This window comes from Onychostoma macrolepis, chromosome 20 (assembly GCF_012432095.1).
Source record: "Onychostoma macrolepis isolate SWU-2019 chromosome 20, ASM1243209v1, whole genome shotgun sequence".
Lineage (NCBI taxonomy): Eukaryota > Metazoa > Chordata > Actinopteri > Cypriniformes > Cyprinidae > Onychostoma > Onychostoma macrolepis.
In genome coordinates, this window is record NC_081174.1 from 29,590,567 (window position 1) to 29,615,195 (window position 24,629).

The 24,629-nt window shown below is 34.2% G+C and overlaps 1 protein-coding gene across 4 annotated transcripts in view; it reads left to right on the top strand.

Annotated features, from left to right (window-relative positions):
• The first annotated feature begins 807 nt into the window (after nt 1-807).
• The window catches only part of fut8b (fucosyltransferase 8b (alpha (1,6) fucosyltransferase)), a 90,155-nt gene continuing 66,333 nt past the window's right edge, over nt 808-24,629 (top strand). The window contains exons 1-4 of one of the 4 annotated variants that reach the window (XM_058755430.1): nt 894-979; nt 18,732-18,879; nt 19,175-19,242; nt 21,170-21,304. Coding sequence is in view for 1 of the 4 variants with exons in the window: in XM_058755432.1 (XP_058611415.1) it covers nt 855-979 (125 nt within the window). In the remaining 3 variants the exon portion in view is untranslated. Of the gene's footprint in view, nt 980-18,731; nt 18,880-19,174; nt 19,243-21,169; nt 21,305-24,629 lie in introns of all 4 variants that reach the window. The other 3 variants (XM_058755429.1, XM_058755432.1, XM_058755431.1) reach the window with 3 other exon arrangements.

Genomic DNA, 24,629 nt, shown 5'->3' on the forward strand with positions numbered 1-24,629 from the left:
ACCTTCAACGTCTAGATGTTTTTTTGTTGTTGTTGTTGTTTTATCCTGCTGTTCTTACATTTTCTGTAAATTTTGAAAATACAATGATTCCTACCAGTTTGTTTGTTTATTTTATTTAAAACTATTTTAAATGGTGCAAGTTATTTTTTCATTATTTGCATAAATTGTTGTTGTATTTAAAGTGTTTTTAATTATTATTCCTCAGTTTTCCTAACCCCCTTAAAGATGAAAAGAAGATATTGCAATGCCATGGTAAATGTTGCTCTTAAATAATTACCTGGTTTAATATGTATTTATTTATTTTGTTTTAATGTGTAATATTTATTTGCCCCCCTTAAAGAGGAAAAGAAGATATTGCAATGCCATGGTAAATATTTTACACCTGTTTAAATAAATGAATACATATGCATGCATGTAATTTTTAATTATGCATAAATTAAATATGCATTAAATAAATAATAAAATAATGTTGCTCTTAAATATTTATTAATTTACTTATTCACTGACTTATTTATTTATGCCCCTTATTGAAGATATTGCATTGCTGTAAATGTTGTTCTTAAACAATTACCCGGTTAAATAAAGTAAAAGTATTTAATAGTATATAACAAGTTTTAACCTAGGACCCTCAATATAAAACTCTTAATTTCCTCATTAACATATTATGTTCATTTAATAAAGATCATTAACATCTGTATTGCATGAACTATTTACTACTTCGCAGATCAAGGTTAATTAGTGAATAGTATGAGATGTGAGGAAGCCGTTCCGTGTTGTGTTTTATATTCTCCACAGACAGACCCCAGTGACAGCGAGCGGGTCCCGTGAATGATGATGGTCGGTGCGGCGCTGACATGCGCAGTGCGCGGATGCTGTTCGGTGGATGTGTGTGTCCGTCCGCTGATTTCATCTCACACACGCGCTCCTCTCCTCCATCCTTCAGGATCTTCCTCCGGAGCGGCAGCGGCGGGTTTTTACGGTACGTGAGTCTGTTTGTGTATGTAAATAAACGTGTTTGCAGCAGCGCGCGCTGGACGCGTCTCGAAGCTAGACGCGCGTGCAGCATGTCTGGAGATAAACACACACGCGGCGCTGAGATGCATGCAGCGTTTTTGGTCATACACTTCATAGCCAGCAACGTTTTTTGGGGCTTCATACGGACGTGTTCCAATCCAACAGCAATTTTGGACATAAACATAGTCGTGTTCCAAGTCAGCGCTAGTTTGAACATCAGAAGTGTGTGAAGCAATTTTGAACATGATAACAGACGTATTCCAAGTCAACAGCAGTTTTGGGCAACATATGTGTGCGTGTAGCATTTTTGGGGCATCATAATAGACATTTCCAAGTCAGCAACATTTTATGACTCTGCGTCTATGATGCAGTTTATAGGTTTTGAGACACAGCCTTTGTATAAGGCGGCCTGTTGCAGTGAATCTCATGTATGGATAAAACAGAAGCTGTTTTAGGTTTTATTTTAGGACTGTGTGATGTGTGGCTTTTGTTTACAGCCAAATGACTTCATGAGCTGATGGTGATGTAAAGAAAATCACTGATTTACTTCCATGAACACTTGCATCTATCAAAAGCACAAGCTTTTGTTAATTTTTCGGTTAAATTAAACTGATGCATATGCTGTTGTGCAGTAATTGTTTACTGTATTTTATTTAGCGTTCCCTATGTATGTGTACTTCTTTAATATGACCTATTTAAGAAAACCCACAGGGTGGGACTCTATTTTATTCATTAGGAATTGATTGGATCATGAAAAGGGGTGTTTCATAGCAGAATGAAAGTCGTGGTTTGGAGGGAGGAGGTGGAAAGTATGTGGGATTCATGATGTCAGATGAAAAGGAAAGTCAGTTTAGACGCACAGCAAGTTCTTACAATTTGATGAATGATTATAAAGTCAAACTTTTTTTTTTCCTTCAGAATGTGCACTGACATATGGAAGCTTGGTTCGACCACAATTCTGACTGTTTTCCTGCAGTTCTGACTTTATTTCTCACAATTCCTAGTTTCCATCTCACAATTCCAAATTTACATATCACGATTCCGAGTTTATATCTCATAATTCCAAGTTTATATCTCACAATTCTGAGTTTATATCTCAGTTCCGAGTTCATATCTCACCATTCCAAACTTATATCTCACAATTCCAAGTTTATATTTTGCAATTCTGATTTGTTTTTGTTTCTGCCACAAAATAAAAAAATATATATCTTAAATTTATATCTTGTAATTCTGACTGAGAAAAGTCACATTTGTGAGACATAAACTCAGAGTTGTTAGAATGAGATTAAAAAGTCACAATTACCTTTTTTTTTCTTCTTTTTTTTTTTATTCTGTGGCAGAAACAAGCTTCCAAATTGACAAATAATAATGATTCAAAACAAGAACATTTATGAAGAGAATAAATAGGGTTGGTTTTGTTTTCACAGAACTGTAAAATGCGGTACGTTTTGTTCTTCTAAAAACCATTGAAATCTATTGTATAAAACGGTTGTTAAGTTTCCTAACGTGAAGTTAATGAGCTGTGTGGTAGTTTATCTGAAGCCTTTAATGACTCACTGACACCTGCTGGTTACACCTGTCAGATCAACCATTGTTGACTATATTGACTGTCTTTAGACCAGATTGTCTGCATTATGAGACCAGAGTGCATATATTTGTCTCAGGATGGTAGTTTGATTTGATTTTAGCATGTGCATTGCTAATGAGTTGTTTCATTTAATGCAAGTCAGTCAGAGAATTGAATGGAGCATGGCAAACTCTGAGCGTTCAGACAACTAATGAATAAATTGATGATCTCTTATGAAATGAACCTCACACAAGTGTATTCAGGATGCAACCTAAATCTGTTTTCCAGAGGAGACACACTGAATACTGAACACATACAGTTTATCTGGGAGTTAAAAAGTTCTCAAGCGCATAATGAATGAGTCTCTAATGCATCTGAATCTGTGTGGAGATGCAGTTTGCTGCAAAATGTGAGCTGTTTACTCTTAGTAATCTTGTTTGGGATCATAGAAGTCTTCATTATGTTTCTTAATGTCTCCCATAGGTTCAGTAAAATAAGTACAGACTTCTAAAATAATTTGCAGCAAGATGTGAGTGTTTGGAGCAGCACAGCTTTAGAGTTGTATATTATATTATTATATCTCTTATGATGTTTTTTTGCACTGTTTAATTTAAATTCAGAGATGCTATAGCTATTGTAGTGATGCACTGAGAATCGACATCTGAAAATATTTGGCAGAAATGTAAATTTTGGTTTCGATAGGGATAAAAAAAAAATGTATTTGCTAAATATGTGCACTATATTACATATTCATTATATTTTTACTTAACCTGTTGCTGTGGTTACTTCATATGTATAAATTAATCTCTTTTTTTTTTACAGAAACTATTTTAATGTCTTTAATTAAACGACAAATAGAAACGCAATTACATACTTTCAAAAGTTGATATAAAAATGTTACTTATTTGCAATTTAAATATCTATGTCCAACTGTTTTTGTTTAAGTGTTAATTAAATAAATTTGAGTAGGCCTAATTCATTGATTGTTAAACATTTCAGTTTCTGTAGAGAAAAATAGTAGGCTAGTGTTGCCTCGGCAACTAACTAAATGTAAATTTTGGTACTTCACTTCTATTCATAATTTTTCTGTTTTCATTTTAATTTTAGTTTAAAACTATTTGAAATTATTTCATGTTTATTATTATTATTATTTTTAGTTTTGAGTTCTTTAAGTTTAGTTATTTTTGGTTTTAGGAAAAAAATTGTAGGCTATTGTTGTCTTGGCAACTAACTAAAAATAAATTTTGGTGCATCTATATTCTTCATTTTAAATTTTAGTTACTTTGTTCTGTGTTTTTGTTGGTTTTATGCATTTAAAAAAAAAAGGATATTTAGTGTTTATTATTATTTGCTTTTTTTATTTTTAGTTGAGTAATTTTAAAAAATGTCACCTTGGCAACTCACTAAAAGTTCATTTTGGTTCATCACTAGTATTCATAATCTATATTCAGCAAAATCATTGCATGCTTCACACATTCCGCTTCAAATAAATCAGCATGTCATCATTATTAAACACATAAATGATTATTTACAGACATTTGTTTAGTGACATTCAGTCATTTCCACAGATGTTGTTTGTGCAGAGCCACGCGTATATGATGGATTTACACTTCTCTTAACTGCATTAATACTCTGTGTGCGTGTGTGTGTGTGTGCGTGTGTGTGGCCGTTTTGCCCTCAGCCAGTCGAGCACACCTGTCTGTCATCATTTGAGTGTAATGACTCCATTAAACAGCAGTGGCGATGGTTAACTGTAATGGAACATTCTGGATGGAGCTCTAGATGTGTGCTTTGTGCTGTAGGTTGCAGTCACAGATTGAATGTCTTTTATTTATTGAGTGTTTTGTGCACATTCACTCTGTTATTTGTTTTATTTGCTGTCAGTTGTGGCTTCTATATTACAGATGTTCACATATGCATGTTGTGGTGCCGTTAGCTCAGGTGTGGATATTTGTCTCCAGAGATGTTTGTCTGTAATGATTTAGTTCAGAGCAAGCCTTGGGAAAATTAAATTAAGAATATAAACGACCGGCGCTTGTGCTGGGAAACCCCTCCAGGTCAAACGATAGAGGACGGGCTGAGCTGGCTGTGTTTTCTGCTACTGTTAGAGCAGCTGAGTCTTAAGAGTTTGAGCAGAAACTTCAGATACTTGCTGTGGTTGAGCTAAATTAAAGAAATGAGAATACTGTCATCGTTTGGCTTTCTTTTGTGGAACATAAAAGATATGTTGAAGAATTTAGTTGTTCTTTTTCCATGCAGTTGCAATGAACGGGGACTGAGGCTTTCAAACGTCTTATAAAAGTGCAAAAACATCATTAAACTTTTATAAAAGTAGTCCATACAACTTGTGCACTATATTTCAAGTCTTTTGAAGAAGAACAAAGTCATACAAGCTAAGGAAAGTCATGAGAAATATCAACTGTATGCATTTTGTGAATGGAGCATTGTTTGAAATTGAATCTTTTCAAGGAATCAGATTAAACTTTTAATGTGTTTTTTTTTTTCTCAGATATGTTTAAATTGAATATAATTGCACATATTTTTGAAAAATATTTAATTATAAATAATAATATTATTTTAAATCAAACAATAAAATATAGTAAATCACAATCTGTGTTATTTATCATTACTTTAAAATTATAGTATTTCTTCATAGCTTGATTTGATTTTTTTTATATTTCCCATCTTTTGTTTTTATTTTGGTTTAAGTTTTTTACCAATTGTGTTTTATTGGACTTTAGTTTTAAATAAATATGAATTGTTGCCTTGGCAACTAACTGAAATAGGTTTTTTGTAATGAAAAAAATGTATATAAAACTTTGTTTTATTTTATATCACACTGTAAAAAATTTCAAGCGGTTTCAACTAATTATTATTTAGTAACTAGTTCCACAGAAATGTTACGTTCAGCCAATTTCTGACTTCAAAGTGTTATCTGAATTGTTATTTTTTTAGTTGGCTCAACCTTTAGTGAACTAGTTTTATAGTCCATTCAACTAAAATGTTTTAATTGGTCAAACATTTAGAAGACTACAGCAAGTTATCTCAATTAAAATGTAACCGTTTACTCCATGTGTTTTATATGTTACCTCAACTAAGATTTATTTGGGTATCATAAGAAATTCCTGGGGAACTACATAAACATATATTTTTATAGTTTAACAAAATTATTAAAAATGATTAACTGTGTTTATCAATCACTAAAAACACACACATTACAACACATAATAGCCTTTATTTAATAACAATCTCCATTTATAAAATTTTTCATACAAACTAAACATACAGGAATGAAGAAAAAAGTCACCTACATCTTGGATGGCCTGAGGGTCAGTAAATTAACAGCAAATTTTCATTTGTGGGTGAACTATCCCTTTAAAGCTCCAGTTGACACATTACATCTGTAATACAACTGCAAAATTCAGTTTTAACTTTGTTTAATGAACTAAGAAAAAACTAAACAAGCTAAACAATGTCAGCAAACAAACATTTACAATTATTATTACTGTTCACAATTACATCTTTAAAATGAGGCAGAAGTTTAAAAAAAAAATTAAAAAAATTAACCAAGTGTTATTTAAAATCAAGTCAAGTCACCTTTATTTATATTGCCCTTTATACAATACTGATTGTGTCAAAGCAGCTTTACAGAGTCAAACAGGAAAATAGTTTGTCAGTAAGTCATTTTCCAGTTAAAGTCAGTTCATTGGTGATTCAGTGTTGACATCATCCAGTTCAGCTCTCTACCAATAATGTCTATGCAATCAGCCAAGCGTCCCCAAATAAGCAAGCCAAAGGCGTCAGCGGCAGGGACCCAAAACTCCATCAGTGACAGAGATTGAGTAGAAAACCTTGGGAGAAAACAGGCACAGTCGGGGGGCAGTTCTCCTCTGGCCAGATGAAACCAGCATGGCATGGTTTAATTCTTGGCTGCAACACAGGTCAGATTGAGCAGAGGACTCGTCTGGTTCTCGTGGTCTTGTCCCGATGGCCAACGAGGTCTTAGGAGGGGATCTGTCTCTGAAGCTCATCTAGCTGACATGGTCTCCGCTGACATTCAGGGCTGTCGAGGTCATCTCTAGGTGCTGATCCACCATCTGATCTACATACAGACTGAATCTGGGTGGCTATGGTGACCTCGGAATAAGAATGAAACAGACTAATATTAGCGTGGATGCCACTGAGAACAGTAAAGCACATTATAATTGTAGTAAAAACTCTAAACATTTACATACATTAACGAGTTCGTTTGCCCATATAATCATTAGGAAATAGAGTAAACTTATTTGGCTTGCTGTCCACTGATGAGTGGCTCGATGAAACCGCTTCAACTCGAGCTCTGATAAAACCCCCAGGGACATGATATGAGGTGATTACAAAGGGCAAGGTACCTAAGAAGAAGGTGGAGATTGGGGAGGTGGAGGGATGCTAGAGCATCTGAGACCGGAGAGAGGTAAGCAGCTGCTTATATACTCTGGCTGTTGATTGAAAGATTAGATGGGCTTGCTCCTCCCTAACTTACGTTTAGGAACTTCATTTACCTGGAATGAAAACCATAAACTCCAAGTCTTGAAAGTACACACACACTGTGTAGTCTGGTGTTTGGTGCCTTGGAAGAACTGACTGGGTTGCAACCTTTTTTTTATTTTTTTTATTTTTTGGCACAAATCCATTCCACAATCCATTGCACAACAGGGAGCATTGATGCTGACTGGATTTGTAATAGAACATGTACATTTCATATTATAGGGCTAAGTTACCTCAAGTAGCATAAAAATAATATCAAAATATAACGGACCTGCCTGTTGTTGATAAATAGCAGTGGTGACGTTTTACAAATTGATTGATCAGTTGTCCCAATTGGTTACTAAGCCACAGTCTTCCCCAGTGCACAGACTTGTGTTCACTATCTACTGATTCACTACTACTAACTTCTCTTCCGAAGCGCCTTGAAAAGAGCGGTTATTAGTCACGTTTAATGTCGTCTTTTTACTTCATGGGACAATTGCAAAAGTTTACACATGCAAAAACCCATTCAGCACGCCCACGTTAACTTCTAATGAGCACATTACTGTGGTTTACATTTAGTTACACGTTTCATAGATTTCGGTTAATGTTAGTCGTATTAAGCATATTTGGAGAAAGACTGCACGATCTATTTATTATCTTTTAACGTCACGGAAACGCAAAAAAAATCATACAACACGCCAAAATTAGCTAAAATTCATTATAGAAACAGCTTTTGACATTAAGTGTTTTATGGATTAAACAATGTGAAAGACCACATTCCCTTCGCTTAAATTTCCCTCAGATGTTTCTCCCGCGAAGTCACTCAGGCTCGTGCACGTGCGGAATGATCTGTGTTGGCTGCATTTGTTTTTATTAGTTTAGTCAACATTTAGCATTCTGAATGTTGACTGGGTTTGAAAATAGCCATTCATTTAATGTTTTTAAAATATACATGTGCAGACTTCATTTAATGTCTTCTCAACTAAGCCCAAGCAATAAAATTAGTTCAACTTAAATATTTTTGCCCTTCCATCATTTTGTTAATTGGATTTTTTACAGTGCAGTTAAAGTTTTTTACTTTGATTAATGGAATGTTTTAATAAAGTTTTTCTATAATTTTAGTTTCTCGTCTGAACTCCAAATGATAGTGAGTAACTTACATTTCAGTCTGTTCCTCACAAAGCTACCATATGGCTTCAGAATATGGCGCAAAAGCCAAAGTGTACCACTTTAATGACCATTTTCTGAGTTTTATCGTGCTTGTATGTCATTTTTGAAGCTTGAAAGCCTGTTCCCTATTCTTTATAATTGCATGGAAAACAGCAACCAGGACAATGCTCCAAAATGTCTCCTTTTGTGTTCAACGGAAGAAAGAAAATCATGAGACTCTGGAGCCTCATGCTGACAGAACTTTTATTTCCGACTGAACTATTCCTTTAAAAATTCAAGCCCTAACGCAGAAAGCCGTGGCAGTCAAAGACATCTGAAGACCGCTTTACAGCATCCACCAAAAAAACTACTGGGAAAAAAAGCTTTAAACAGCAACTGAGAGATTTGATGGCACACGAGGAACATCACTGGAGTGACATTTCTTTGTGCGAGTATGCGGGTGTGTGCATATTCATGCCGCGCGAGTTCATGTGATGTTAAAGCGTTGTGCACATATTAGCGCAGAGTGAAGGTCAGGAACAGACTTATATGAGCTCCGCTGACATTTGCTTGGCATTTTTGATTCACTGACGTCTTGTGATAGATCTTCCATCCCTTGTTCTGGACGCAGGTGATTATAGATGACCTGTTTGCTCTTTTGATGTTTACAGAGGAATTCTGAAGGTGTTTCCTCAGCAGATTGGATATTAGAAGCTCTAATGTTGCATATATTACTAATGCGGTTTCACATGTCATCATTTGACAGCAAATGCTCTTCATCTGAAACCTGCTGATCCTGCTCGCTAAAATCCAGGGCTTTGTTTCATGTTCGCTCGCTGTTCCAGGATCACGCTGACTTTATCTTGTGGGGAAGAGAAGCTCCCATCTGTCTGTCTAGTGATCATACAGAGTCTCTATGGTGTTGTCAGACAGACCTGAACTTTGAAGCAGTCTTCTGAATAAAGCTAGATATCGGTTGCTCATCTGTTTCCATGTATTCAGGGGCCAAAATACCAGCCATAAATATTCCATTTTGTTCCTGATATATTCGTTTTGGTGGCTTAATATGAAAAATATTCCATATTGGAGTGGTGAATAAACCTGATGAATAAAAAAAATTATATTTTTGTTCACTGAGGTTGAAGTAATGAAGACCCATGAATTTTCTTTGATAGGTCCGTGTCTGTGTTTTGAATCGCTCACACACTGTTGTTTCTGCAATTCAATTTAAACCAGAAATTATGTTGCAAATCCTTATTAACTTACTAGCATAGAGGTGAGTAACTGGAAACAACAAAACTTCAGAACGTCTTATATCTTTAAGCTTTTGTTAATTGCATATGCCAGCCAAAAATACAACAGTATTTCCTTTACACAAAATGAAAGCTGCAGGGAATCATATTTCCCTGAATTAAACTGAATCGCAAAGTATTCAAAGATTCACATTGTAGAGTATTTTTCATGAAGCCATATAAAGATGCATTGCACACGGTGTAATGCTTGAACTATGAAAGACATGATCATTAATAACAATTATGAAGCCTCTGAATATGCGGTACACAATGATTAGCATGATTAACCTATACTCAGACGCTCATAATTTAGATGTAAAAGCTCTGATTGGGATCTTCATGTTTTCATGTTGGATTCTGGGACCTTTGCTTTACATTTACACGTTGCATTATCGGTCTTATATTATGATTCGGCACATTTATTTGTTTATTGCTTATATTATTTAATAAACTATTAAATGTACTGTGTTCGTATTATTTATTTTAGATTAAATTACAACGAATGACAATGAAATAAACATTACATAACCTTTTCCATATAGAAAATTAGGTTTGTTTATTAATTTAACACTTATATTAAATATTACAAACTAATAAACATTCTGTATTCATATTCTTTATTTTAATATTGATTAAGTTACCAGTAACTACAATAAAATTAACATTAACGTGAATATTAGGATTTTTGTTGCAATATTATTTATTTGTTTAAAATGCTTATTAAATAATAAACTAATGAATATACTGTATTCATATTTTTTAATAATGATTAATACGTTACCAGTATTCGCAATAAAATTAAAACTGCATAACTTTTTTTACATTTATATATTCAAATTAAAATTAGTAAATGTATTCTTTGTTTAATAAAGATTATAAATTATAATGTTACCTGTAATCAAAATAAAATTAACATTACATAACCTTTTCCATATAGAAAATTAGGTTTGTTTATTGATTCATTTTAATACTATTAAATTATAAACTAATAAACATACTGTACTCATATTTTTTAGTTTAATAAAGATTATTGATTTAAGGTACCAGTAACCACAATAAAATTAATAATTTTCCATATGGAATATTAGATTTGTTTGTTTGTTTGTTTATTTATTTCACAATAAAATTTTAAATTGCATAATTTTTTTTTCATATACATTTTATTTATTTATATATAAAATTATTTTTATTTATTTATTATTTATTTATTTAATAATAAACAAATAAATATACTGTATTCATGTTATTTGTTTAATAAAGCTTAATACCTTACCAGTACATAATGGTTTTTCTATATAGTTTTTTAATTATTATTCTTATTATTATTAATTTATTTATTGAATACATACATGAAATAAAAAAAATATATAAAAAAGTTTTTCTTTCATTTCTAGTGACTAAGTTAAATTTCTACTAGTGACTAAATTTTGTTTTGTGAACATCATACCTATAGGTAAATGTGTCTTCCCTCTTCCTTCTGACTTCCCCAATAATCCCACAAACCACAGCAGTTGAAGCTGGTGTAGGTAACATTAGGAAATGTTTCCCCTGTCGCTCCCCTGCACTGATATGTTTCTATGGAATTAGAACAGATGCTTTCCTCGTTGCCATGGCAACAGTTTTTGATCAAGTCCAGATGGTTTGTTGTAACATCAAAAAGAAATGTCCCAACATTCCATGACCCGACAAACGCTACATTTTGTAGAACTGGCCTGTAGATGGTCTGGAATCTCAAGTCACGAGCAGCAGATTAGCACTTTCCCTCGTAATGATGTTAGCGTGGATCTGAGCTTAATGAATGTGATGCAGTCAGATGTTACACACTCCATTTATAGACACTCTTCTCTCTTTAACTGGCAGAGAGATGTCACTTGACCCCTTTTTATAAACTCTGAGGTTCGCGCTGAAATGAAAGGAGGCCGCTGAATTACACGCTCTTACATGCCTCTTTTTTTTTCCAGTTTATTCTCAGTGATTTAGAAGAGCATAAAGAGATGCTTTAATAGCATCTTTGATTTAACTTTAGTAGCAAAATTTCTGTTCAATTTGAATATTTTTAATAGATGTATTCATTCAAAACTAATTCAGCGATTCATTTGCATCATTTTAGTTATAAATAAGATTATTGGAGTACATATTACAAGAAAATACTATTTTAGTCAAAATGTTAAACAGTGCATTACTTATTCTTTGTAATTATTTGTGAAAATTATTTCAACATTATTTTTTAAGGGTAATAGAGTTTATTTTTAGTGGAAATATATGTATGTAAGTTAGTTTTTATTATTGTATACAGTCACAATGGTGCATATTTAAAAAAAAATTTTTTTTTATAATTTTGCTGTATTTTAGTTTTTGCATTTAAATCTTTTGCATCTTTTTATAAAATGGTTAAATGAATGCTGTTGCTTTTATGATCTAACAAATTCATTAATCTAATTAAGTTATGAATATTCAGTTGTTCGTTGTTAATTTATGTTTGTTCGTATTACAAAAATCCTACTTTACACAACTTAAAATGCATCATTGGTCTTTTTCCTTGATTCTGCACAAAGCATAAAGGTCCCAAAATTTAACCCAAAAACATGAATATTTCAAATTCTCATAATTTAGATATAAGGTTAAATTTAGGAACAGTATTTAATGCAATTTGAGTTTATGAACTAACAAAGAACAGCAGTTTTACAATGAACAACTATATAAGTATTATGCATTGTTTATTCATTATTGCAAAGTCTAACTGAATTTGCTTTGCTAAAGTTGCAGTTTGGTTGAAATGATTGTTCCTCTGAGTGAGGAGAATCAGTCTTCAAAGCCGTTTCAAATAGCTGAGCAATATGGAGATTCATGCTTTTCGTCTCGTGTCGGTGAGCTGTCATCTTCATGAGGATCGCGCTCAGATCAGCTCCTCCGAAAACACACAAATGTGTGGAGTTGCACATTATTGATTCTCTGCGTGATTTGACGGTTGAGTCTCAGATCAGCGTTGGTGTTTGTCGTTTTGTTGTCACCCCACATGAGTGACATTTGGACGAGTCTGCGTTGGGTGTGTGCATGATTGCTGAGAGTGACTGATGCTGATGTAATTACTGTCGAGTGCTGGCACCTGTTACTGAGCACAGCGCCGTGTGTTTGCTCATCTCTGCTCCCAGCATGCATCTGAGGAAGAAGAAGTGTTCATTTAACGGCCCCCAAAAAACAGCACAACTTCAGGGCTGTGCACCGTTCAGAGCTGAACTAAGATTGCCTTTTAAATTACAATCTAATTCTAGAATTAATTCTAATTAGTTAGCAAACAGAATGCAGAATTGCTTTTCATTTAAAAGTTTGGGGTTGGCAAGATTTTTAAAAAATTGTTTTTTTTTTTTTTAAAGAAGCCTCTGTATTTATTTGATCAAAAATACAGTAAAATGGTGAAATATTATTACAATTTAAAATAACTACTTTCTATTTGAATATATTCTAAAGTGTAATTTATTCCTGTGATGTGCAGCTGTATTTTCAGCATCATTCCTCCAGTCTTCAGTGTCACATGATCCTTCGGAAATCGTTCTAATATGCTGATTTGCTGCTCAAGAAACATTTCTGATTATTATCAATGTTGAAAACAGCTGTTCTGATTTTTATTTATTTTTATGGAAACTGTGATGCGTTGTTTTTCAGAATTCTTTTATAAATATAAAGTTCAAAAGAACAGCATTAATTTGAAATGGAAGTCTTTGGTAACATTATAAATGTCTTTACTGTCACTTTTGATCAATCTAATGCATCCTTGATGAATAAAAGTATTAATTTATCTCAGTAATTATAAGAAAAATAATCGTACCCATCCCAAACTTAGTAACATAAACGTTGAACTGAATCAATAATATAAAAGTTGAAATGAAGAAACCTCCCACATGTAGTTTCAAAGCTGTAAGACTTTCTTTCTTTCTTTGCTACAGCACAAAAGGAGATGTTTAGCTTTATCTTTATGGTCATTTGTCTGGATTTGGTAGTTCAGCATCCACTGATCACTTTCATCGTATGGAAAAGAGCAGCATCTAAAACTCCTTTGTGTTCCTGTTGTGGAGAAAGTGTTCCAGGATGACATGAAATTGAGTAAATGATGACAAAATATTCATTTTCTACCCACAATCCTTTTCATTCAAACACATAATAGCTCTGCACACACACAAGCACACACTCTATCAATCTAAAGTAATGGGCACAATGATGAATACTGTCCTTAGTCTCAGTAATATTCCGTCCTAATGACCTCCGCTGTCTTATTTCATCAGTTCGGCTCATATATATCGGTTCAAACCCCATGCGCTGGAACAGAAGAGCAGCAGTAAAGGTGAAGTTCATTTATCTTGTGTTATAAGACAATATCAAACGCTGCAGTCTGAAGGACTCTATCAGAAGTGATTGGATCACAGCGGCCTGATCTCTCACATGTTATTCTGACCCTCTATTAGTGCATCAGGAATGATTCAATAACTCTCAGTCTGACATCCAATAAAGAGTGAGGAGAGAATCCTATCTATCTATCTATCTATCTATCTGTCTATCTATCTGTCTATCTGTCTGTCCGTCCGTCCGTGCACTCGTTTTCTTGTAAGAATGATTTTTGCAAATGATTCACAGAAAAGATATAACTCTTCTTATCTATATATCTAGATCTTGTTGTGTAGCTTTTCATTTAGTTTCAGTAACGGGTATTTTGTTGCAGAATCTGTCATATAATTACATCTTTGATTGTACAAATGTTAGCTCAAAGAAACAATAGTAGGTGCTTTACAGTTATGCATTTGGCAGATGCTTTTATCCAAAGCGTCTTACATTGCATTCACGTTAAATATTTTATCAGTTTATGCATTCCCTGGAAATCAAAGGACAATAAACCACTACCGTGTAATTATAATTTCAGAAATACCGATCTACCAACACAGTGGAAGAATTTCATCAGCGCACATTCATTCTTTGCGAATGCAGCATGTGACTCCAGCAGCTGGAGTGGAAACTCGTTACTCGGATCGGACCGCCGACTTTTGGAAATTCCTTGTTAAAGCTTGTGGAGAGGCGCTGATAGACGCATCTCTCTCTCAGTGGAGCTCATTTCCTCTTACAAGAGCTGTACAAACATGACATTCAGCACTAACAGCCCCTAATAAGGCTCATTCAGGCGTCCTGACAGCGCCGGGGCCGCTGGAGTCGTCCGGTGTGTCAGTGCGTCGGCAGCTTTCGAATGGGAAGCCTGCCTGAGGAGAGACACGGCATATTAAGTGTCGGTGTTGTGATGGGAAACGTGCGGGAGAACAGTGTAGATTCCTGCTCGAGTGATGCAGTGGAGAACGGCAGCGTTGGCTCGTTATTCGTGGGCACTAATGAACTAATGTCAGGCGTACGGAGGCTTTATCTCTACTGGCCTCATTATGAAGATATTTGCGTAGAGGTTCAGAGTGCACTGGATATGACAGTGTAACATGAAAGCAGTGCAATGGGGATGCATGTTTTGGTTTGTGTGTGCATTAGTACACATGATGACTCAAGTACAGCGTTCATCACTGCTTTCAAATGCCCAGATGAGCTGGATGTGTTTTTAGTGCACATGATTATGTTGCTTGGAAAGATGTAGGGATGCATGAAATGTGTGTTATCTGATATTGGATATTTCATTGAGCATTTTTACATTTAGATTACCTTTGCCATCAGCTTTAAATGAAGATAATCTTTAAAAACACTAAGATTTTCATAATGCTGTCAGGTGTAATCTTGAGCTTAATCTTGATCTTAATGTTTTAGTGCTGTGATGCCTAAATTCACTTGTACAAATCTTGTAAAGTATTTAGTCTCTCTTTTTTTTATATATATATATATATATATATAGTGTGGGTACGGAAAGTATTCAGACCCCCTTAAATTTTTCACTCTTTGTTATATTGCAGCCATTTGCTAAAATTATTTTTTTCCTCAATGTACACACAGCACCCCATATTGACAGAAAAACACAGAATTGTTGACATTTTTCCAGATTTATTAAAAAAGAAAAACTGAAATATCACATGGTCCTAAGTATTCAGACCCTTTGCTCAGTATTTAGTAGAAGCACCCTTTTGATCTAATACAGCCATGAGTCTTTTTGGGAAAGATGCAACAAGTTTTTCACACCTGGATTTGGGGATCCTCTGCCATTCCTCCTTGCAGATCCTCTCCAGTTCTGTCAGGTTGGATGGTAAACGTTGGTGGACAGCCATTTTTAGGTCTCTCCAGAGATGCTCAATTGGGTTTAAGTCAGGGCTCTGGCTGGGCCATTCAAGAACAGTCACGGAGTTGTTGTGAAGCCACTCCTTCGTTATTTTAGCTGTGTGCTTAGGGTCATTGTCTTGTTGGAAGGTAAACCTTCGGCCCAGTCTGAGGTCCTGAGCACTCTGGAGAAGGTTTTCGTCCAGGATATCCCTGTACTTGACCGCATTCATCTTTCCCTCGGTTGCAACCAGTCGTCCTGTCCCTGCAGCTGAAAAACACCCCCACAGCATGATGCTGCCACCACCATGCTTCACTGTTGGGACTGTATTGGACAGGTGATGAGCAGTGCCTGGTTTTCTCCACACATACCGCTTAGAATTAAGGCCAAAAAGTTCTATCTTGGTCTCATCAGACCAGAGAATCTTATTCAGGTGTTTTTTAGCAAACTCCATGCGGGCTTTCATGTGTCTTGCACTGAGGAGAGGCTTCCGTCGGGCCACTCTGCCATAAAGCCCCGACTGGTGGAGGGCTGCAGTGATGGTTGACTTTCTACAACTTTCTCCCATCTCCCGACTGCATCTGTGGAGCTCAGCCACAGTGATCTTTGGGTTCTTCTTTACCTCTCTCACCAAGGCTCTTCTCCCCTGATAGCTCAGTTTGGCCGGACGGCCAGCTCTAGGAAGGGTTCTGGTTGACCCAAATGTCTTCCATTTAAGGATTATGGAGGCCACTGTGCTCTTAGGAACCTTAAGTGCAGCAGAAATTCTGTAACCTTGGCCAGATCTGTGCCTTGCCACAATTCTGTCTCTGAGCTCTTCAGGCAGTTCCTTTGACCTCATGATTCTCATTTGCTCTGACATGCACTGTGAGCTGTAAGGTCTTATATAGACAGGTGTGTGGCTTTCCTAATCAAGTCCTATCAGTATAATCAAACTCAGCTGGACTCAAATGAAGGTGTAGAACCATCTCAAGGATGATCAGAAGAAATGGACAGCACCTGAGTTAAATATGAGTGTCACAGCAAAGGGTCTGAATACTTAGGACCATGTGATATTTCAGTTTTTCTTTTTTAATAAATCTGCAAAATTGTCAACAATTGTGTTTTTCTGTCAATATGGGGTGCTTTGTGTACATTGAGGAAAAAAAATGAACTTAAATGATTTTAGCAAATGGCTGCAATATAATAAAGAGTGAAAAATTTAAGGAGGGGAGGGGGTCTGAATACTTTCCGTACCCTGTGTGTGTGTGTGTGTGTGTGTGTGTGTGTGTATATGTATATGTTTTTATTTATTTATATATCATAGTTTATTTACATATAATATAAATAATTTTATTATATATTATATAAAAACGGTAACACTTTACAATGTGTCATTTGTTAACATTAGTTAATGTATGTAGTTAATCTTTGTTAATGTTAGTTAATGAAAATACAGTTGTTCATTGTTTACTCATGTTAGTTCACAGTGCATTAACTAATGTTAACAAACACAACTTATGATTTTAATAATGCATTAGTAAATACTGAAATTAACATTAACTAAGGTTAATAAATGCTGTAGAAGTATTGTTCATTCTTAGTTCATGTTTACTAATGTTGTTAACTAATGAACCTTATTGTAAAGTGTTACCATAAAAACATTGGTAATTGTTTATATCAATATTTTGAATTAGGTTTTATTTTTATATGTTCAGTTTCATTTTAATTTTAGTTTAACTTGTTTTGTAATTTTGCTATTGCTCATTTTTTTTAATATTACTGTTTAGGTTTAAGTTTTTATTTAAGCTAGGCTAGTTGTTGTAGTTGGCATTCCTGTAACATTAAAATTAATATTGGTTTATTGGAATTTTAATATCGGTGCTATTTTTTTTTTTTTTTTTAAATTTATGTACTTTTATATATTTATTTATATTAATATATGAAAAAAACTATAATGTATAAATAATTTTTTATCTAAAATAATTATTTTTATATTATAGCCTATAGTTTATCAATTGGCTTTTATTTTTATGTTCTTTTTTATTTAGTTTAACTTAGTAAAACTTCTTTTTAAATTATCACAAATGTTTTTAATAGTTTTCGTTTTACTTAACGATAATAACCCTAGGCCTAAATAATGGTGCATCCCTAATAATATGCCTTGTTTTTGCTCATCTAAGACAGAATTTCATGTTTTCATCATGGTTAAATTAAAATGCACTGTGAAGATCTCTGTGAAAATATTCATAGATAGCAAATCTTCTTGAAAACAAACAAAAAAAAAAAACTTTCCGGCATGATGCTATGTTTTTTTTTTTTATTATTATTATTGTTTGTTAGTGTGTTGCTATGTGGTTGCTTATTGGCTAAAGTCAAAATAGCCCACCCACATGTCTCTGTGATTTCTGGTCGCTATAGAGAAGTCTTGATTTGAGGTTCATTCATGTCTAGATCACTGACACTAGATATGAATAACACTAATAACGATTCTTGCCTTTGCAAACACTAAATACACTGTTAAGCCACAGGCCAAAATCTAATGCAGGCTTTACATTGGAATAAGGCAGAATGTTGAAATGTCTTTGATAAGCTCTCACTGTGCTCATGAGCCTAATTATGCAGATTGTCTTGATCCATAAATTTGACATTTCCAGAAGACTCTCATCTTCTTACATGTGTTTAAATAAACAGTGGAAATCGCTGCACGGCGGTGGTTACTGTTATTCATCTTCTTGATTCACCCTCCTCTTCAAAGCACCGTGTTTGAAAGCCCTTTTCACTGTTTTAAGTAACTGTGGTTATCCGAGAATCCTTCTTTCATCTGCAGATGAAAAGAGCAAAACGAAGGGCCACTCGCTTTTTACACTTTTAGCTCATTTTTACTCTGCTTTAAAGGGATAGTGCACTCAAAAATGAAAATTTTCTGTTAATTTACTCACCCTTGGGACAACTGAGATACAGGTGACTTTTTTTTTTTTTTCTTCAGTAGAACTGATTCAGCGCTTCAGTTCCTCCAACGATCACTGAACTGAGGAAACAGTTCGGCTTAAACTGAAGACCGACGAGCCACTGATATGTGCATGCGTGAACTGAAGGGGCAAAATGAAAGATTTTATAGTTTCTCATTATGTAAAATGGTAAGCTGCTAAGACGAGTTTATTCACTTTATATGCTTTAGATGTAAAACATCCATGTTTCACATCATGATTGGGTGCTTTAATAATGTAATTGTGTATACTTTACATCATTGCGTGATTGCCCATTTGCCTGAGGCTCTGGATTACAGGTAATAATGTTGTAAATAATGTTCAGTGTCTTGCACAGACCAATCGTTTCACTTCATAAGACCTCAATATATCAGCAAGAGCCGCTGGTATTAATGTTGTGTTGCCTGTATATGTTTTTTTGACTTGCATTTTATGAATCCTCAAGGACCACAGTTTCAGCTAAAAATCTTCTACTCAAGAAACAAACTCACCTACATCTTGGATGGCCTGATGGTGAGTAAATTAACAGCAAATTTTCATTTTTGGATGAACTATTCATTTAAGCTTACTTGCAAGGCTTTTGACACACAGAGGATCTGTTATGAACCTTCGTGGTCCATGCTTGCAGTTGAGCTCTTTAGACTGCGGTCAGGAAGAAATAACCTAGTAAAACCCTAAACCATGCAAAAGCACAGGCAAGCATGCATTTTCTTTAGAGTTTGTACAAATCTGTTAATATTGTGTTGTAGACCTCCACAGATAAGACTCTTTTTAGCTGCATTGATTTTAAAAGGCTTAGAGATTTATTTTTTAACTGCTTCCTTGAGCATCTCAGCTGTGGCATTCTCCCGTTCTCCTCTATTTCTCCTTTGTTCACGCTTCTTTAATTAGGCTGCTAGATTGGATGTTTATCGGCACTGAAACCTTCTCCGTGGATAAGGATTGTCTTTAGGATTAGTTGAAGGATATAGGGTGAGTTTTGTATTAATGTCTGTATCAGATCGCTGTGCTCGATTTAACTGGGATTAATTGAGCAGCAGGATCACACACTCAGCGTCTGTGTACAGTAGAGACTTCTTGCGTCATTCCCACAGAAAAGCTGACGCTCTCTTTAAAGCAGAAGTTTGGTTTTGCTTTGAAATTCCTAACCATAACCTTTAACTGTGAGAGAATCCTGTTTTTGAAGCCCCTTTCAGCCTGTAGTCTGTTTGGAAAACCCTGCATGTCTTCATGAAATCAAAATAGACCAGTTTACTGTTTAATAAATCTGCTTGTTCTTGCTCTTATTCATCAATGCACATTATCTGAAGAAAAAGTTGTTGGTCAAAAAATGAGTTACTTTAATTTGTTATTTTTTACTGTAATATTGTGAAATATTATTGCAATTTATAATAACTATTTTCTATGTGAATATATTGTAAAATGTAATTTATTCCTGTGATCAAAGCTGAATTTTCAGCATCATTACTCCAGTCTTCAGTGTCACATGATCCTTCAGAAATCATTCTAATATGCAGATTTGCTGCTTAAGAAACATTTATTATTAATAGTAGCAGTAGTGTCATCATCAGTGTTGAAAACAGTTGTGCAGCTTAATCAATGACCGAGGCAAAAATGACATTTCATTTTTTTTAAGAATCTGATTTTATAAAATAACTAAGGAAAATTAAAATGTTCACAAACAATATACTGTATATACAGAATTTTTTTAAAATATAATTAACTGCACAGATATTTTTCAAATTAAATAAATATTACTAGTTTAATATTTAAATAAAATTAAAGCGTGAATGAACTGCAAATCCCATGAGGCACTGCAAATGATGTAATCAATTATTAAAAGTTTAAATATTAAACTGTTACAAATTCTATAACTTTATAATATTTTATGATATTTTCATGATTTTTTTTTAAACAAATATTTTACATTTTAAATATCAGTCTTTCCTGATCTCTTTCCTTGTGAGTTTTATTCCAGTGGTAACAAAACACTCCTCAGGATCATGGGTAATGTAGTTCTTCATTAGGATTTGGCAATTAAACACTATAAAACAATGTATTTTACAGGAGTATTTTTTCCAATTCATTTTCTCCATAAGGATTTAAAAAAATATATTCAGTAAAGAGTTTCAAGCCAGGAACCAACCTAACCAGCTCAGATACTGATTTTGAAGTATAAAGTATATTTAGCAAATATCAAAATATATATATATATATATATATATATATATATTAAATGATTAAGCATGAATAATGTAATTCTTCATTAGTACTTTGGAAATTAAACACCGACGCATATATCATCACTTAACACCCTTATAGCTCATCTTGGATCAGTCTTAAAGATATATATTTTATTGTTATGAATCCATTTCTTTATGGAAAAACATTAATAGGACTTACTTTCCAATCCTGAATGTTGCACTTTCATACTCTACAGTGTTATCAACACCTCAACAAAAAACTGACTGATTCTCCCAGTGAAGTTGGCAATAACCATCCAGAAATCTCCTTCAGCAGAAAGTAGAACGCCCGGATCTGATAGAGCTTAATATAACCGGAGGCCAAACACGAGGTCAGTCTCTATTGATGTTATTTCATCAGTCACTTCGTTTGCTGCTGAATTATGGGGTGTTTAGGGGCAGGAAGAGAGAACGCAGAATACTTTCTTGCATCTGTCTGTACTGTGAACTGTAAAATAAATATCTAGAGAATAGAATATCAGAGAGATCAGCTGGTGGGCTCGTATGCCTCGAGGCCAGTAAGAAACCAGCTAGCAATGCAGTAGCTGTACACAACTGTACTGTATCTCCACGGAGTGACGTACAGACACACAGATGGATAAATAAATAATTAAATAGAAAGACAGGAGGTTCAAACATTTCACAAAGACCTGAGAGTCACAAGACTCTTAACTCTGGTTACTTTTCGGATGTAAAAGAGGAAGGAGGGTTAGGGTTAAAAGAGGGTTATTTACTTAATTCATCAGATCAGCAAATTACTAGATCACTGCACTCGTGACTGCAGTTCATCTTCAATACTCGTCTTCTGTAGTCTGTGCTCTACTGTACATTACAACACCGATCCGACTGCTTTCTTTATAACACCAGTCATGCGTTCAGCAGATTCAAGTATTCGTTTTTTCTCCTCTCTGGAATGTTTGAAGCAGGTTGCTATGGATACAAACCTGAAGTTGTTACACTTTCAAGCAGCTGCCCAGTATATCACTTTGACTGACTAAGTTTTTCACATGGATTTAACTGCATTTTTACATTTGATGATGAACATTTTTGGTTTTGGTTGTAATTATTCACCCAAATGTAATTTTATTTTTTTACCTTTAATCCCATTGCAAGAGAAACAGTCTTGACGTCAGTATTTGTGCAAAATTGCTTTACAGGCATTTTCCCAGAACGCTTTTGTATTGGTTTTGTGTTTTCTCAGCTTAACTTTGGCAAGCGCTGAGGTACTGTAATCACATTAGACATTCACAAAGCATTTATCCTCTATAATGTGGTTCATTTCAGAGTCAAACAGAATATTTAGCTGGAAATAACTGATTGGATCCAATACTGAATTGTTGGATTCCTCCGACTTGGGCCAGTTTACTTCTAAATAACACAAAGTATTGAAGTTGAGTGTGTGCGTCGTCCTGTTGCAAATCAGCCATATCTACTAACTAGAAGATCACAGAGAAACATTGTAGAAACTACCTAGAACACCTTAGCAACAACCCAACATATACTAGCAACTGCATTGACTATATCCAAAACAACAACAAAATAAGCTAACATGTGATTGCATTCATTCTCTCTTCATTCCTCCTTCCTTTACTTATGGAGCTGGTGAATTTCTCTTTTTTGTCTTGTTGTTGTTCTCTGTTTACTTGTCCTCCTCCTACTTTTAGATCTGGTGAATTTCTCTTATTTTATCTTTTCTGTCCTTCGTTTCCTCTGACTTTGAATCAATCCATCTATTTCCGTCTTGACTGTATTTTTATCCGGTTTAAACACGTCCACCACTCATGCTGCTCTCTCTCATCCTTCTTTTTCCACATCTTCAGTCATTCTTGTCTTGACTTTATTAATCTTTCTGGTGGAGATTCATTGGTCTCTACTCTTCTTTTCTGGTCTGTTCTTATGTCAGCCAATCAAATTTCAGATAAGGTTAAATTTAAAAACATTAGCCACCAGTTGGCTCTGTCGTGTGTCTAATGTATAAAAATGGTATTTTATTAGCATTAATTCAGTGGACTCTTACTTTGCCCCATTTGTTTCAGTCAAACTGTTATGTTGCCGTATTGAATTTTGTTGTCCTTTGTAGTCCTTAGATGGATTTTTTTTTTTTTTTTTTTTTTTTGTCCAGTGAAAACCAATGTTAGAAGATTCTTTTTAGTATTTTATTTTGTTTTGTCAAAACCATTCAGCATAAACAGAATCAACATGGCTGCTTCAAGTTAATGAATGGTTATGGCCATAACTATTTTACTTGAAGTTTCATAACTCTTGAATGCAGTGATCAAATTTGGCAAAAATTGGTGCGTCTATGCATTGTATGGATATGAGGAAGCATTCCAAATTTGATGATGTTCGGACAAAAGATGGCACTATAACAGAGCTTGAACCAGAAATACTGATAAAAATACAGTTTTTGTTTTATACTCTCAGTGATAAACTCAAAAACTGGTATTTAAATATATGTGTACGCTTTACATCTTGGTTTTGCATTTTCTGTCATTTTTTTTTATTGTTAGGAAAAGAAACAAAGGAAACGGGATCAAAAAATGCCATAAGCTTGCGCATATGAGCACCACAACTGTATATTAAACATATTAAAGCACGCCCTTTTTGTTCAATCTGGCCCTAATTTTATTTTATTTTTTTTTATTTCCTGTATTTGTCCATCTTTGTTCTTTTATGCAAATTAGTGCACTATACACAAGTATCCATAGTGAGCAGTCTTTTTTTGCTGGCTTCAACACTGATTTAGTGGAACCGAGCACTGACGTTCAACAGTCTCTTATCGGCCACTTTAGATGTGAAGTGAGCTGCTCTCCGCTGCTCTGTGCTGTAGTGGATATCAAATGAATGATCGGAGGATACGAGCATGTTCATTTTCATACGCCTCAGCAGATTTTACATTCATATTCTCTGCGCTCAATAGACCACATTATCTCTCCAAACTTTCTCTTGAGTTTCAATGGCTTTTCACATTCATTTTTGACCTCTAGTATGTAAATGCTAGAGATTGTGCTGATAAAACATGTCGCTGCAGTGTTGGGAGAGATTTTGGAAGTTTCACTGTATGAGTTCGAGCATTAATGGGTTGTATTCAACACTTTTCCATTTTATGTTTTGGCCCTTTTTGACATTAAGTATCCTTGCAATTTCTTATAAGTTTAGTTATTTATGGTTATTTTCCACCTCTTTTGACATTTAAAATTAAAAGTTTCCTGAAGCCTTTTTTCAGGATTCTATGTGAAAAATTTTATTTTGGTAATTTTGAATAACATTGAAAATCAATAACATTCAATAACATTGATAACATTTTAGAAGAATGGCGTTCAAGACTTTTGCCATAGGCTTCAGTATTTTTCTGTAAATCAGTGTTACTATTATAGTTTTTATTCATATGTTTTGTTTTTATTTATTCATATTTTTTTATGTTTCAAATGTTTTGCTTTTTACTTTTTAGTACTTGAACCTGAACTAAATGAAAATTTGAAATGTTATTTTGGCAACTAGCTAATAAAATGTTAAATAAATAAAAAATAAAAAAATAAATAGATTTTTTCCCCAGCATTATTTTATTTCTGTTAGGAAACACACACACACATAAATATATAATTTTATTTCCAGCTCTATAAGCTGTTATATCTCAAGAAATTCTACTCTATTAGA